This window comes from Populus nigra, chromosome 4, assembly GCF_951802175.1.
Source record: "Populus nigra chromosome 4, ddPopNigr1.1, whole genome shotgun sequence".
Classification (NCBI taxonomy): Eukaryota; Viridiplantae; Streptophyta; class Magnoliopsida; order Malpighiales; family Salicaceae; genus Populus; species Populus nigra.
Genome location: NC_084855.1, coordinates 4,871,846 through 4,889,507, shown reverse-complemented (window position 1 = coordinate 4,889,507; position 17,662 = coordinate 4,871,846). Strand labels below are relative to the sequence as shown.

The following is a 17,662-nucleotide window of genomic DNA, read 5'->3' as shown; positions in this document are numbered from 1 at the left end:
TTACAAAGTATATACCGCTTGTGTATCAAAGGCCCCACCGCCCACGGCAGTCCATTGGGTTGGCCGTCAATTTCACATTACATGGGATGGTGGGGTGAGTTTGGTAACAGGGTGGGTCCTGTCCTGATCTTCAAGATCTGAAGACAGGGGAAGGAGACGGTGGGGCTACCCCCAACGCCTAGTTATGATGGCGACGCAGCAAGATGCATGCATGTCAAAAAGGTGAGTCTTCCCTTTAAGAAATGAAAAGGAGAAAAACATAAACTGATAGCACAAGAAAGGTAAGACATTAGTTTCGATTATCCCAGCCCCTTCAAGAAGAAAGGAAAAGGAAAGAGGGGGGGAGGGAGGGGGGGAGGTTGTTATTTGTTTTCGGACGTGCTTGCTATTGTTTTGAAAACACTGTTTAAAAAAATGATTTTTTTTACTTTAAATTAATTTTTTTATAATTTTATATTGTTTTAATATGTTACTATTAAAATTAAAATTATTTTTAAAAAAACATTATTTTAATATATTTTTAAATAAAAAATATTTTAAAACATAACAAGTATTATAATCTCAAACATCCAATCACTCCGGTATGCACTTAGGAACACTGTATTTATTCAATTGTTTTCTATTGCCCGAGTCCAAACGCCGGTTAGAGGGGTCTGGACCACCTTTACACCCTAAAATGCAGCCTATTTTTGGACTACGGTATAAAAAATTCGGTGATAAAATAACACGTGCAAAAAATATTTAAAAAAATAATATGGTTTAGTAAGTTGGAGATAATATCAGTGATTCCCAGTTTCAAGTATCATCTAGAAAACAAAATAAGGAATTAATAAGGAAAGAAAAGGGAGAGAGAAAAAATAAAAGTTAAAAACACATCAAAACTCCAATGATAAGACCAATAATATTACTAGAAAGATATCGACAAAACAAATATAATAATACTAGAAAAGATCACCAATACAACCAGAATGAATCACATAGGTGATCCGTAAGCAAGTAAGCCCAATATTTTTTGATGACTCTTCAAATACAAAAAAATTATTGATTTCTAGTCAATTACATGATAACTAATAAACCTTTTGAAAATATCTCAATGCTCCCAACAGTGCAAAAAAATTTAGTGAGAAGAGCAAAATTTTCATTTTTATTGTTAGAGTTAATATCCATGAGTTTGTGTTTACATTGTCTTCCCAAAAATAATTAGTTATTTTTAATTTGGTAAATAAAAAATTTATTCGTGAAATAATTATTTGTATAATAATTTATCTTTCTTAGAATTCTAATTGATGGAATAGGCATCTACCAATCACGATTTACACACATTTCAAAAGGCAACAATTCTTCAAGGTGGTTTGTTATGGATACTGACCAGAGTCAAAATGCAAGATGAGTTTGAAAGAATATATAATTGGAGCAAAAAGCATCTAAGAGGAGTATTTTGCACAAAAGCTATTAGGGTTCTAATCAATTGCATGTGAATTTATTATATTAAAATAAATTAAAATCACGTGAATGATTTAACAAGTGTCTATTTAGATTAGATCCTGAAAAAGATGTAGTCGTGTCAAACAATATGCCTAACTAAAGATAATTTTAGATTCGATCATTAAATCAGATTTAATTTTTTTAAAAAGATTCTATAGATTTAGTTTGTTAATAGCCTGACTTGCTATAACTAATCGAGATGGGAAGGCTTTTGAATTAGGTCTAAAAAATATTTTATCAGTTAATTTTTAATTTATAGTTTGATTTTTAGATTTTATAATATTTTTCTATTTGAATTAACATTCTGATTATTTATATCCTGTAAAAAGTCAGTCTAAGACCTATTTTAAAGGTTGTCTGAAGGGCAAAATATTAAAAGAAAAATTTACAGTAATAAAACTATGAATTAGATTTCTGTATGATCCCTTCTTTTTAATTAAAATCTTATCTTTCTTGTTTTTATAATTTTATTCTTTAGGTTCCATTGCATCAATTTTAAAGCATCATAGTACCAAACAAAACTGGGAAATAATGGGTTAGAAAAGAAGTGCACTTAATTAAAGAACCACAGCATTGTAGCTTTTACTTCATAGGAGGTGACTTCTTCATGACTTATTAACTTAATAAATAGTGAATCTAGAATGTACGTGTTTGAGGTAATCAAGGAATGTTTGAAAATATTATAGTGATTATAATTTAAAGTGTTTTTTATTTAAAAATATATTAAAATAGTATTTTTTTTATTTTTTAAAAATTATTTTTTATATTAGCATATTAAAATGATATAAAAATATAAAAATTTTTAATTTTAAACAAATTTTTTTAAAAATTTTAAGGCACCTTTAATTTTCAAATTCTTATATCTATCTCTCGACAACCCTCTCAGATGCTATTTATACACAATTTTTTTGGGTGAAAATTGATGTAAGAATTAATTTTATAAATTTCTAGAATTAATTCCTCCTCTTCAATGCCAATAAAAAAAAATTACTTTAAATTAATTGATATTTTTAGTAAAAAAAATAAAATCAAAATTATTCTAACAAATTAATTCAACAATTATCTATATCAAATAATTATTTCAATCCAAACTCGAGCATAGAGTTTCCATTCTCTAAAAGTTTTGGTACTGTTAACTTTTCAACTTTCTACTTTACAGTACACAAAAAATCTATTATAGTCTTTCAATTGAAGTAATTTAGGTTTGTAAGAGTTTGTTAAGCAAGGATTATTTAAAATTAATTTTTTATTTATTGATAATTAATTTTAAACATGTGTGTTAAAGTATTTGTGTTTAAAAACAATTTCCAATAATATTTTAAACCAAATTACAAGTGAATCTGTATTTAAATTGACTTCAAATATATCTATTAAAAAATGTTTTAAAACCAATTTTATAATACTTAAATATCATAAGAGTTTAGAAGGAAGCCTAGCTGTGTTTTTGAAGTTCTGCTGGGATTAGAAGAAAGTTCTGCTGGGATTATAGAAGCACAAGTCCCAGCAGGTTTAGACTCCTTAACAGAGGTACAGGTGCATTGATCGGGTGGTCTACGCATAGCATCGTCCCCATGCTCAAAACACAGACACTGAAGCAACCCTTAATAGAACTGCCGTCATAAAATTCACAGGCATAGCCTTCTTTCCTTTGTCAGTAGCCAGGCGCCTTTCCTTTTCAATTCGCAGTCGTGCAGCTTGCGGGAGCCAAGCCTGAGACTTTTTTCGTTGTTGTTTTTTCAAGAAGGCTAAATTTTTTTATCCTTTTAATTCCTTGAAGTCCCAGTAGTGATGCCTCAAGAGGACACTAACGCAACTCAAGAACAGATTCAAAAGCAACAACAAAGAATCAGAGCGTAATCAAGAGCAGTGGTATAAAATTACATGATTAAGTTGCTTGTTTATTGTGATAAACGTGCTTAGTTTTCTAATATTCTTAAATTATTTTTGCATCTCGTAATCACTACACAGACATGTGCACAGTTTACTTGAATGTTAGATTATTAAACAGCACTCAATAAAAACTGCATGGATTTCAAGGTCCCCTGCATGATCTCTGATAACTTTTTATTTTTAGTTTAACGTAGATGTCCGGGTCAGCTTGCGTGCACCTCGACTAATCCCACGGGCCCTGAAGTTAACAACTATGTAAGCCTCCAGTGACCATTATATGAACAACCACATGACTCGAACCTAAAACCATAAAGAGAGCAAATTTCTTGATCCTAAACTCTTATCACTGGATCACCACCTAGATGGTTATGATCACCGATAATTTATTTAACGCATGTGGTGGTTAGAACATAATTTTAATGGTAGCAACAAAGGCTAACAACCCTAACCATCTTCAACAGTTCATATCTCCATGGGAAAGTATACTATATACGTGTTGGACTCTGTCTAGCTTAAGATTAAAAAATTAAAATGCAAGATTCCTTATTCTTAGCTTGCCCAAGCAGCGAAACAAAAGTAGGGAAATTCTGATGCACCAAAGAGAGAAAGTCTTATAATGCCTTTACCTACCGTTTTGTATTGCGGTTTAATCATGTTTTTGAAATATTTTAGCTTGAAATTAATTTTTGTTAGGTTGTTTTAATGTACTAATAATAAAAATATTTTTTAAAAAAAAACATTATATACTGTTTCTTCTAGTTGTGCAGTTGTCTTAGCAGAGAACACCACCAGAAAAATGGTCCAAGTCCGTTCAAAATCAATGCCAACCTTGCAGACAGTCCTTTATTCGATTGCTGATACTAGCTGCCTACATGCTCCCAAGCCAGCACAGGTCAAGTTCGCGAGAGTTAAAACATTCGCGCACAAGATAAGATGGTCTCAATCAATTTTTATTCAATATTCTGCAAAACGACATCTAAGAAAAAAAGGGGGTTCGGGAATCTTTCAAGGGATCCATCCCAGTAGTGAACATGTGAGCAATGGTGACCTTATTTTTAGGCCAGCAATATTGTCCTTCGGTCAAGTTGTATGGCAACGTGACATCCTTTTCCATAGCCATGTGACCGTACATGTTCATTTTGTCTTCAACGCATTTGTTGTTGACTTGTTTTAAAATTGTTTTTAAAAATATTATTTCTTTATTTGTTTATTTTAATTTATTTATTTTTAAATTATTTTGATGTGCTGATGTCAAAAATAATTTTTTAAAATAAAAATATATTATTTTAATATATTTCTAAACGAAAAATATTTTAAAAAGCAAGAATTATCATACTCTCAAACACTTCTGAGAAATTGACAAGAGACTGCATTGTTAAAAGTTTTTTTTAAAAAAATTAGGGTTTAAATCTGAATAAAATAAATTAAAACACTACCGACTAGTTTAGAATAGTTTTCAACTAATTAATTAATATTATTTTTCAAACTACTTTTTATTTTGAAATTCATTAAAATAATTTTTTTATTTTTTAAAATTTATTTTTAACATCAAAACAATCTTAAAAAAATAATAATTCAAAAAAAAAAGAAATTCAAAAATCCATGAACAGTGATGGTTGCAGTGCTGCTTCAAACACACATTAATTTTACTTGACATGGCTTTTTCAAGTTCATTTAAGTCGTTTAATTTAATTCTAACATGCATTCTTCAAGAAAGTTGCTTTAAATGATTTTTATCAAATACACTCAACTTAAAAGTCACTTTTAACCTATTTTTGTCATAAATTGTTTATAAATCATGTAAAACTAATTCTATTCTTTCATTCTCTTTTATCCTTGTGCAAGAAAATTTCCTCCAACTGGGGGATCTCTTGTTGGCACGCTACATTAGACAAACACACAAGACTGATCCAAAGTGATTGAACTGGAAATTCAAGCTCTCTGCTCTGACGAGCTTCAAATCAAAGCTTGATTAATTAAGATGGGGCCACCCTTCTAGACGAATTAAGATCACAAAACAATCACTTTGTTTAGATATGTACGTTATCTTTAGAACATGATCTTTGAAGAGTGCTGTGATATGAAGCTTCCTTTGTCTCCAACTAACGATCTAGGAACGAAAGTATTTACATATGGAGTATTCGCGGCCAAAGTTTTCCGTCACTCTTGTGACTTTGGTTATCAGTCTCTAGCCATGAATGTCATGAACCATGAGCGAACTGCTCTTATCAACAACAGTAATGAACTAGAATGCAATCTCGAAATAGCTTCAGCTTCCCAACAGTAAAAAACAACCTAGACAACATGCTAGATGATTTTACCAATGATCAGTTTATCGAAAGCTTATTATGATTCACAACTACTCATCGACTATTCCTGTGAATCAAGAAAGTGTGGACTTGGATACTTCCATAGATGACACCATGCATTTTGATGGCTTTTAGGCAAGTAATGGTGGCAATACCTTCACTGATCTTCTGTTCTGTTGAAGTATCGAACTGGCATCTTGCTTCAAATATAATCGCAGGAATCAGCGAAGTACTTCTAAGTAAAGCTGACGAGAATCTGTTCAGTGATACTCAAGAGCTCTCTCCTACAAATGCAGAGATACTCCAGCATTAGCATTTGTTGGGTGTCAAACAACAATCCAGACCATGCGACCACGATCTGTTCTTTTTAATCATATATTAGAAAAAAAAAGTAGGATTCACGAAAATTAAATAAGAAAAGATATGTAATTGAAGTAAAATTTCTATTTAAATAAAATTAGTCAAAAAAGTAAAGAAACGAGCTTAATGCTTTCATTGATTGTTGAATGTCTCTGCAAAAACTACATACAAACACTGACATTACCTATTTAGAGGCTTCACAGAATAACTGCTCCTTGAAATCTAGACTAATAATTAAGTAGGCAAATAATTGTTCATTCTTATCATACATGTCTAGTGTCATTCGCTTATATGTTCCACTATCGACAATCATATACTGCATTTTCTGATATTCACTTGCACATAGCTATGAAGTGTGGGATTTGCACTCTTTCAAAAGGAGAACATGAGGATTACGATTATGGATGGATGGTGTTTGGACTCTTCCGATTGGGAGAGAGAAGTGATCGTCGTGGGAGGGACAAGTTTCCGATGCTAAAGGGTTTCAAACCAACTCCCTCGAGTGCCACAGATGTTAATCAAGCCCAGAAAATATATTAAAAAATAATATTTCAACATACATAGAAAACAAACTTGGACAGACGAGCTCTTCCTCTATATTACTCTTTATCTGAAGAGAGTGAAGAGGGATTTATACAAAGAATGGGACTCGATGATCTTGGACAAGCTTTCAGAAAGTTACCAGTTCTCAAGTGTACACAACATCTTAGAAAAAGTCTCTATCCGGCGCTTAATTTCTTTGACCATTGTAGCAAACCTTGTTTCCATCACAGTGATCAATATTTCAACACAATAGTTCGTATAAAAGATTAAACGGGAATATTAGCAGCCACATCTGATGGCTTCAATGCTCAATAAATAGTTCTCTAACATGTGTATCGGAAAGAAACAAACCAAGGTGCGAATAAACAAATACATAAAAACCATCGATGCATCCTTGTATCAAGCAAAGGCCAAAAGGGTTAACTGGAAACAATTTAACAAAAGGTCAATAATTAGGCATTAGGTACAGGCTTTGAGTTCATAAATAATCAAAGTAAAGACAAATGCAAGTTGTATAGCCACCATCATAATCCACAACCAACCAGATGCATTGCACTTGTCCAATATAAGAAATCTTTTCTTTTTTTTCTAAATAGAAAAGGGATAAATTTAAAGGGTTTATTTCTGGCCGGACAATAAACGAGAATCATTGTGAATGCCACTAAACTGAAACAAGAGATGGGTCGTTCAACTCCTTCGAGTTGTAGCAGGAGGGATTGGTTAAAATTTAGGAAAACAAGGACCTTAAGATCATCCTAGGTTGAAAACAGCTGTGGCTGTAATTGGAACCTCATCTCCCCATGATTCAACCACATATAGAGTTCTCAAGAAACAGGTGAATCAACCGAAGAAAACTTTTTGCAGGCAGAAATCTTCTCCGACAAACCTTCCTTGGATCCATTCTTTACACTCGTTGAAATTTAAAATTCAGAAGATTTACTCCTGGAAACATATCTTCTTGCCTTGAAGTATGTTTGCAACCGCAATTAAGTCATAACAAGAGTGAATACTGGTCAGGGATTCACATGCCCATTGCTGTCCTCTCGTAAATAAAAATGAAGTGAACGTAATACACACTGTTTACTTACAAACACGATGATCATTTAGCCAATCCCTGTATCTGAAGACCCAACATGAAGACACGAACCATATGCAATCAAGTAAACACAATAAATGAACAATATAGAAAAAGGGCTCCGAAATGAACATAACTCAACCAAAAGGAAAGCATAGGAAAACATTAAGCTAGCCAGAATAAGAAATGAAACGGGACGAGAAGTCCCATCACAAGAATCGCATTCACGTTTCCAGTAAATGCAATATCAAATTCCCATCAGCATAATGCTCATAACAGCAATTTCTTGCTCACAAGTGTATCAAAAGCAAATCTGAACTCGTTAAAGGTCTCAGACCTAAGGACACGAACTAATTTCAGCCGATGAAACAGAGTAGAAGCAAGGCAACCAGAGAATATCTCATACGCAACTGGTACCATAAAGCAAAAACAACATTTCATTGATAAACCAAATACATGGTACAGCATAAATAAGCCAATAAGTTTCTCAAATACAATAGTGGCAATAAAATCCAACTCTAATTTAATAACCAAACATACCAGTTCAAGGCAATGCAGTACGACCAGCCTCAAACACAAACCCTCTACAAAGCCCATCTCCACCTACAGGCACTCCTTCAATCCACCTCCAAACAACACCATCACAATCATCCCACAAAGCCAATTTCCTCATTCTCTTGGCCGAGAAACAAACCCTATCCCCGCCACCAAAAACCTTCAACTTACTCGATTCCTGGAAACTCCTATACATGTCCACCGGCATTCTCCCTGCCTCCTCCCATTCCAATCTCTCTAAATCCAGCCTCAGTATCAAAATCGTCGAACACGATGTATTCAACGAGAAATTCGACTTTAACCCTCCAATCATCAACAATTTATTCCCCTTTCCTCGAACCAAACGTGGTCGTTTTATAATATCAAAAATATCTCCCCATTCTTGCCTTTCTAAACAAACCCAGTTGTTATAATTGTTATTAAGTTTCGACAGTATACATGTAAAAAGCTTCCATTGAGATCTCCATGGAGACCCAACATCGCATAAAGCGAAAACAGAGTCCGATATTAGAATTGGGCTTCTGGGTTTTGATGGTAAATTCGCGGAGAAAGTTAACCACGAGTTTGTCTTGTTTGTATTTGAGAAATATAAAGCAGCGAGTTCAGTTAATACCATGACTCGGTGGTTAACAGAGTCAACCAGGACAGATCCGTGTCGTGACCAGGCCGAGCCAAGTTGAGGGAGCACCTGAAATTGGCGGGTCAAGGGGTTACAGACAACGAGTGACCTGTTCGACTCGATCGAGGTGGGTGATTCACCCCAGAGGTAAATGAGTCCACTCGCTGACGCCACCGGGTGAGGTGACCTGAAAGGTAAAAAGCTGAGACTGAACCTGAGCCATTGATTCTGGTCTGGATCGAACACGTGGAGATAAGGTACAGAGGAGACGTGACTGTTTTGTCTTTGATGGTGGAGGTGGTGGTGGTGGTGGTGATGTGGAGGGCGGAGAGCGAGGAAGCGCAGCGGGGGCTGGGTGGAAATTAGGTCCACGAAGGATGGTGAGGTCAACATTTGATTGAAGAACTTACAGACGGATCTGCAAATCATGATTTGACGAAGTGGGAGAGATGAGAAAATCTGGTGGAGTGTGTCTTGTGGTAGACGGTTGATTGGTGAGTCGTCCATGGTATCAGGTGGACCGGCGACGCAGAGAACAGGGGGGAGAGAAAAAGAAGAGATGACAGAGGGGATTGAATGGAGATTTTTGTTTTGTTTTGTTGTTAAAGTACAGTCTGGGGCAGGCCACCGGCCACATGCGATGCCTTTGTTGACTGCTCCAGAGTCAAGAAGAGTCGAGGCTGTAGCTTGTAATGGGCCAGGTACTTGATGGACCCAGTTTTAAGTCCGAATCTATCTAACCGGGTTGGATCCCGAAACTATGTCCAGGCAAGCTTTGGGCTTGTAGCTCAAAATGTTCGAGATTTGATTAATTATAGAGATTGATGCTTGATGAATTTGCCAAGCAACTAAACAGAAGCTGGTTAGATTTGATTATCATATAAGAAGAAGCGCGTTGAGGATTATACCAGCTAGCCTTCGTTTCGCAGCGGAATTGAATTATTTTTTATACAAAAAATTAATATTTACATATTAAAATGAGGTAATAAAAGAATATAAAAAATCAGTTATGATTAATATATAATAACAATAATTAAGGATTTTAATCATACAAAAAAAATTATAAAACCTTTAAAAAAATATATTAACTTTTTCAACACGTGACCTGAATCAATAGGCTTGAAATATCCAATTCAAAAAAACCATAAAGTTTAACTTCCAATAAATGAAATATTAAAAAATAAAATTAAAAAAAATCAACCATATAAAAATATTTTAAAAATAATAGCAATTCAAATAATGATGATCAAAATCATTATTATTGTTATTGTGCTGCTAATACCATTATTGCTAATATTATAATTATATTTTTCATTATTATCCTTACAATTATTATTATCATTGCTACTGTTATATTATAGCAAAACACTACTATTATTATTATCGTCATCATTATCATCATTGTTAGTATTATCATTAGCATTATTATTATTATTATTCTTGATGTTGTTGCTACTACTACTACTATTGTTATTATTTTTATTTTTATCACAATTATCGTTATTATTACTATTATTATCAAAATTGATACCATTATCACCATCATAATAAATCATCATCATCATCATCAATGTTATTATTACCATTACTATTATCATCACCACCGTTATTACTACTATTAGTAGTGGTGGTGGTTTTAATGTTACTACTGCTACTATTATTATTATTATCATCACTATTTTAGTTGTTGTTGTTATTAATAACAATATTAATTTAATTATTGTTGTTATTACTATCATCACTGTTATTATTATTGTTGTTGTTGTTATTATGACCATCAATAATATTATTATTTCCATTTCTATTTTTATTTTTATTTTTATCATTAATATTTTCATAACTAACATTACTATTATTTTTATTATTTTTGTTGTTGTTGTTGTTACTATTATTAATATTATCATCACTATTATTACTATTTTTGTTACTACCACCACCACTATTATTGCAAAATAAAAACCATGAACTTGATTTAAAGAATAGAATTGAAAACTATAAAAACTTTGACAAAAAAGACAAAGAAGACAATAAAAAATAAAAAAAAGAGGGACTCAATTGAAATTAGTATTATCATTGAAAAAACAAAAATCAAAAAATTAATTTGAAGGATAAAATTGAAAGCCATGAAAACTTTGACAAAAGAGCAAAGGAAAAAAATAAACAAATAAAATTTGAAGGACCAAATCAAAAAAATTATGTATAAAAAATTAAAAACCAAGGGTTAAATTGGAAACAAATAAAACTTTAACAAAAAAGAAAAATGATAAAAATACAGAAATCAAATGTAAAATGATTAAATTTGAAATATCAATAACAACGAGGACCGTAGTGTATTTATTAGGGCAGGAGAGAAAAACAAAGGAGAAAAAAAGAGGGTCATCAACAATAAATCGATCATATTTGGATGGCACACGGCACTCGTAATGGAATAGAAGGCGAAAAGGAATAAAATGATATGATGAAAGCCTATTTTTTACCATCAGGAGCTGCCATTTGCGTCATCCAGAGTGCGTAACAACTCCAATGCGCCAATAATTTTTTAAAATAAAAAATATTATTTTAATGCTAAATTATATTACTACCCTCAACCAAACTAACATTCAATAAAAAACCAATGTTAAAATACCATAATACCCTTGACCCTAATGAATCAAATTTATTGGATCTAAGTGTACACATGTAATCCTATTATGTATAAAAAGAAAAATACCTAAATACCCCTACATGAAATTGTTTTTTTGTTTTACTCTCAGGGGTATTTTGGTTGTTTATTGTTAATTAAAATGTCGAATAGATAAAAATAGCCCCAAACAAATCAATAATAACCAATATGACATGTGAATATAGTACAATAAAATGCTAAAGGATTAAATAAAAAAAATCACGCATACATCATTTTAACCTTGTCTGACCCTGGTTAAAAAGTGAAACAACAAAATATCAAATGATTAAATAAAAAAACAATTGAGGGAGTGAAATGAAAAGACATTATATTGACTCGGGTTAACATGCGAAATTTACAACACGGGTAAAGGATATGATCAAAATAAGTTAACTAGTTGGATAAATTGTCTCTTTTCCTTTTCTTTTCTTATTTTCTTCCCGGCTAGCCCTTGATTGAGTTTTAATTGACAATGAATTAGATTAAATTTGAAAGTAAATTAAAGAGTTATAAAAGAATTGAAGATGAAATTTACAAAAATATATTATATTATATCAACTCTGGTCAACTTGAATTAATATACAGAATTATTAACCAGGTCATGGACATAAGCTCAATCAGACACAATTTTTTCAAGCTAAATGATAGAAAAAATATAAAATTACATTTTTCTTATTCTAAGTTTAATAAAAGATCAATGATAAAAAGAGTCAAATTGTATTTTTTTTCTTTAAATTAAAGGGGGAAATGCATTAAAAAAACCTAGATGTCGTGTCTCAACCCATAAAAAATTTGATCCACGCTAGAGACAAAACCAGGTCTAATGATATGCCAAGGATAAAACTAGGTATAATAATTTACTTTCCTTGAATTTATTATGCATCAAAACAAAACATAAAAAATATTACAAAAAAAGCTCTAAAAAAAAACTAGCGTGTCTAGGCCTATAAAAAAAGTGCTAGGCTTGCACGCCCATGTATTATATATTTTTCTTGTCTTTTAAAGAGGTGGAAAACATGTCATCCATCCAGTGGCGGAGCCACATAGGGGCAAAAGGGGGCAATTGCCCCCTCCCCCTCCCAATTAGCAACCCTCCACAACAAGAGAAGCATTTGATGGCGAGACAAAAGCACAAGGATAAATGCTCCTGGTCCTCTATTTGATAGTCCAATTCATCAATGCTACTATTAATTCCACTTTAATTATTTCATAGTATAAAGCGATGTTACTTTTAAAAATGATTTATATAAATTAATAGTAGATAAATCAACATTTGAATTAAATAAAATATAGAGATTTAACAGCTAAATCAAACATAATATAATGAAAAAAGAGTTAATCAAAACTAATATAAAGCTATGTTACTTTTCTATTTGTTTTATTATATAATTTTAGTTTTATTTCTTTATAATTAGTTATTGAAAATGTTAGAGTTTATAATAATTTATGAGTTTGTTAAATTAATATGTGTATGGATAATATTATATGCTAATAGATATGAAATGAAATGAGTTTTGATGAATTGATAAGTATTTTATTATGAATTTCATATGAAAAATGATGATAATAAATTTACTAATGATTAAAAATAAAATACATTACAACTAAATAAATTAAGGATATAATAAATAAATTTAAAAAAATATTTAATATTTATGTTTAATCCACCTGTATAAAACAACAAGCTAGCAAGAACAACATTAATTTTTGACAATCTTTTTAAGCTATGATTTTAGATGTTATGTACTATATGTCAGCATAAAATTGTTACCAAAAACTTTCCTAATCCTTGGAAAATTTAGAAATAAATAAATGAAAATTTACTGTATATATTGGAAAAGATATTTTTAATGAGATTAAAAATAAAATCATTATGAAACAGTTTTAAAATATTAAATTTCAAAGAGAACAATTATAATGTAAGATTTTTTATTTTAAAAATATTCTTGAATTAATTTTGCTTAACTTGAGTTGGTATATATATTTCAAATTAATTTCTATATATAACACATGTATGTATAACATATAATATCAAATATTTGTTTGTAATTTGCCCCTTCATTTAAAAAATCCTAGCTCCGCCACTGCATCCACCCCTATTTTCTTTTAAATAAAATAATAATGCAACACGTTATCTATCTGCTTAAACTTTGATTATAGATTTCCCCCCTATAAACCTATTTTGTAACTCATTTTAACCAAACAATACCTCACAAACACCAATAAATCAATTTATCAATCTAAAACACCTAAAAAAAATCATAAAACAAGAAAGTAAATTGAGTTAGATTCTTCTTACTGGACTTTGATCTATTTTTGAGATAAAATATTTAATCATTGTTTATATTGTCTTTGTGAAACTCAATCATGATTCAAGCCATCTCTATTTAGTGCCCAAGTCTTTCCAATTAATTGTTTAGTCAATACATTGTTTTGGGAGAGAAATAAAAACTAGTCTGAAAAGAGGGGAAACTCTTTAGAAAAGAGAAGGGAATTTCCGAAAAACACCATAGAGAATGCTGTCTTATCAAGGTGTTGTTGGTCCGTGCAAAAGGGAGAAGAAGAATAATAGACGAAGAAGATTTTCCATTGGATGCTCATTGGCTAGCGTCTCCTTTTACGCTACAGTACGCATAATTTTGGCGTCGGCAACGTGACACATAAGCAATTAAAATGTGAAGATAAACAAGGAAACAACATTGTCAATGCCACCTTGTTCGCTCCACATCGAACAAGCCACCTGGGACCTTCCTGCCCTTAAACGACAAACGATTAACAAAAAAAATAATATTTCTGGACTATAGCATGCTAATTTTTTATAATAAAAGAATACAATACAGAAAATATTTTAAAAAATTATATGATTTAGAAAGTTATATATAAGATATGTGATTCACAAATTGTAAGTGTTTTTTAGTGCTCTTTAAAAGAGAAAAAAGAAAAACAAAGATTTTAATATAGAAAATAATAAAAAAAAGATTTTGAAAGCACATCAAAATTCTGATAACAATACCATTAATAGCACTAAAAAGATCTCGAGGATATGATTCTATTAATACTAGAGAATGTCACAAATAGTGAGTTATAAAGATGTCAGACTCACTTGTTTTTAGAACATCTACTCGAATTATTGTTGATAATCTTTCTTTGTATTATTGAAAACGTCTCATCAAGAATTTTTTTCTGATACAAATAATATCATCATTTGATATTTCAATGTATTTTTTTTTCACTCTCTTCTCTTTTCCATCTCCTAATTAAATTTTGTATCTTTCAAATAAGTTCATATAACAATTGTGATTTGTGAATTACAAAAATTATTCGTGATTCTGTGCGCTCTATTAATTTTTTAATTTTTTTTTAATGTGTTATTCACTAGAAAAAAAAATCTAAAAAAAAAGGTTCCACGTGATTCTGTATCTATCCACCAATCAGCACTCATTTCGAGTCTCGACAAATCTAATGATATCCAGTCCAGTCCAGCATAAACGACGTTGCATGATAACCATTAAACGGTACCGTTCCTTCGGGCGGCCGCCTGCATAGACCGTGCTGCTTCCCACGTTTAAGCTAGACACAAGATCGAGCATCAACATGAAGTGGTGGCCTATGACGTTAGCCCAGGAAAAAAGTATCTCTTGCGCACGTGGCTTGCAGTAGCTGGTTTTTGTTTATCCTGGACATCTAGTTTCAAACTAGTTGTCGGTTAATTCGGATTTTCTAGTGTTTTTTTCTTCTCACAATAAATCATTCAATTTTATTAGATTACATTTATTTTCGGCATCTCTCTCTCTCTCTCTTTTTTTAGAGACAGATCATTTACATGATATCACTACTCAATAGGAGGAGCTGTGCTTCTTCGTGTGATCTTCGAATCCGTTAAAAATGTACTAATATTATTATAAAAGAGACAGTAAATCTGAAAGTATGTACAATTGAAAATTATAGACATTCAATTGATATCCAAGAACGGGTCAGCGTGCTGGACATATAAATTTGATGATCATGTCATTATGCACGAAGAAATAAAAAAAAAAAAACTAAGCGGAAAAAAAATTAAAATCTCATGTAATGAGATAATAGAATGAGACAGTAAAAATAAGCACGCTGGAGTATAAAAGTTAAAAACTGTTATTTTAGTGTGTAATTTTATCTATAAACTTTTTAATGTTCATTTGATTTTTCTTTATGAAACTCAAACATAATTCAAGACTATATATTTTTACCTAGAGTTTAAGTCTTTTTAATTAAGGATGTGTTTCTCTTCACGATCAATCTGATGTAAAAATCATAATAATTTTAAAGTTTTTTTATAGCTAACCATAATATAAAATGATGCCTTTTGAAACTAATCATAATTTAAAACATGATTGGCATGTAGGTAAACAGGTATAAATTGTTTAGCAAAGACATCATTTTTGAAGGCTAATTATTAACAAAGTTAAAGGAACATTTAAAACATGTTTCTTTGTTTTTTATCGGTATATCTTATTTATTTTTGTGAGGCTTTTCCTAATAAATTTCTTTTAATATCTTAAAGTGTTTTATTATTATGCTATTTTATTTAAAGTTTGGATTTTATGTAATGTAATATATATTATGAACCCTTATTTTGTTTTTATCTGATGATGAGATGTTTTGAAAATTTATAAAATGTTGTGTCATTTTATATAATTTGTTTTATAATATAAATGTTATGAGACTTGGTGTAGGTGTAGTGTATTTACAGCACTGTTATCATGTTACCGGTCATGAATCTAAGGTCCGGGTCGTGACATTTACTATAATAAAAGAATTAGTTTTTAAATGTGCTATTAAATAATTCATTAGAAAAATCTAAAAGTAATAAAGAACACGAAATAACATATAGTTAAATATTCAACTCATATATAACTGAAAAAAAAATATTCATGATAAAGAGTATAAATATAATTATATTTTTTAAAAAACTAATTAAAATAGTTTTTTCTTAGCCACGTTAGCCACAAAATAAAAAGCATGAGCGGGAATGCTCTTATAAAACCAGAATTTACATCGCCGCTGAGGATTTCCCACCACCAACAGGGCCTGTTAGCAGTATTCCTCTTGTAGCTTTTTTCCGGTCCTTTTACCTGTTGTCGTTCGTGTCCAAGTTTGTAGCGTGAAACACTGAGGCCCCGTTTGTTTGCAGGAAAGTAGTTTCCTTTTGGAAAGTGAATTCCGGGAAAAGTGAATTCCGGGAAAGTGAATTCCGGGAAAGTATTTTCCGATGTTTGGTAGTGTAATGGAAAATAAGTTGGAAAACACTTTCCAGTGTTTGGTTATGTTATGGAAAATGAGCTGGAAAATAACTTATTAATATTTTATTTTTTCAAGTTTATTAAAATAATGAGGAACAAATCTTACAAATTAAAAAGTTGAATGAGAATGAAATTGAAAAAAAAATATAATTTCATAAATTATCTCAAATAAAATAAATAATAATTAAAATAATAGAGATCAAATCTAAAAAATTAAAAAAAATGAAAGGTGAAGAAATTAAAATAATAATAATTAACATTTTATAAATTATTTCAAATAAAATAAGTAAAAATCAAAAGAATGAGGACCAAATTTGATAGATAAAAAATTTCAATAAAAAAATGATAAGAAAAAAGCAAATAACAATTATAAAAATAAGGACCAAAATTAATATAAAAATTAAATTTTAAGAGATGAAATTAAAAAATAAATATTCAAAACAAATTATATATAACAATCAAAAGTTTGAGGATTAAATTTGATATAATTAGCAAATAATGACATTTCTAAATTTTTCACAACTTCCGGAAAGTGTTTTCCGCCCAAATTTTTCAGGAAAACACTTTCCTGAAAACCAAGCCAAATTTTCCTTTGACTGGAAAGTGTTTTCCGTTGACCAACTTTTCCAATAGCAAACAAACACAAGAAAGTTTGGAAAGTGGTTTCCCGGAAACCACTTTCCGGAAAACAAACACAGCCAAAAGGGGAAATACTTTCCTAGAAATCAAACCAAATTTTTCTTTGACTGGAAAGTGTTTTCCGTTGACCGAAAAATGTTTCCGTTGACCAGAAAGTGTTTTCCGTTGACCGGAAAGTGTTTTCCGTTGACCAACTTTCCTAATGGCAAACAAATACAGGAAAGTTTGGAAAGTGATTTCCCGGAA

General features: G+C 30.9%; 1 protein-coding gene across 5 annotated transcripts; it reads right to left on the bottom strand.

Annotated features, from left to right (window-relative positions):
* Positions 1-5,616: 5,616 nt before the first annotated feature.
* On the bottom strand, positions 5,617-9,456 carry LOC133692506 (SKP1-interacting partner 15-like). 5 transcript variants are annotated; one of them, XM_062113509.1, is made up of 2 exons: positions 8,203-9,456; positions 5,617-6,042 (listed from the first exon to the last, which is right to left on the bottom strand). In XM_062113509.1, exon 1 carries the CDS (start codon positions 9,341-9,343, stop codon positions 8,207-8,209), a length of 1,137 nt encoding a protein of 378 aa, XP_061969493.1. In that variant the 5' UTR covers positions 9,344-9,456; the 3' UTR covers positions 5,617-6,042; positions 8,203-8,206. The 5 variants fall into 5 exon arrangements, with proteins under 5 accessions (XP_061969493.1, XP_061969491.1, XP_061969494.1 ...); XM_062113507.1 differs by having other exon boundaries at positions 5,617-5,968; XM_062113510.1 differs by lacking the exon at positions 5,617-6,042 and adding an exon at positions 6,573-7,010.
* Positions 9,457-17,662: the final 8,206 nt, after the last annotated feature.

What these genes read in the sequence shown, in the direction of transcription:
- LOC133692506 (XM_062113509.1), bottom strand. Translation starts at nt 9,343, where the DNA reads ATGGACGACTCACCAATCAACCGTCTACCACAAGACACACTCCACCAG.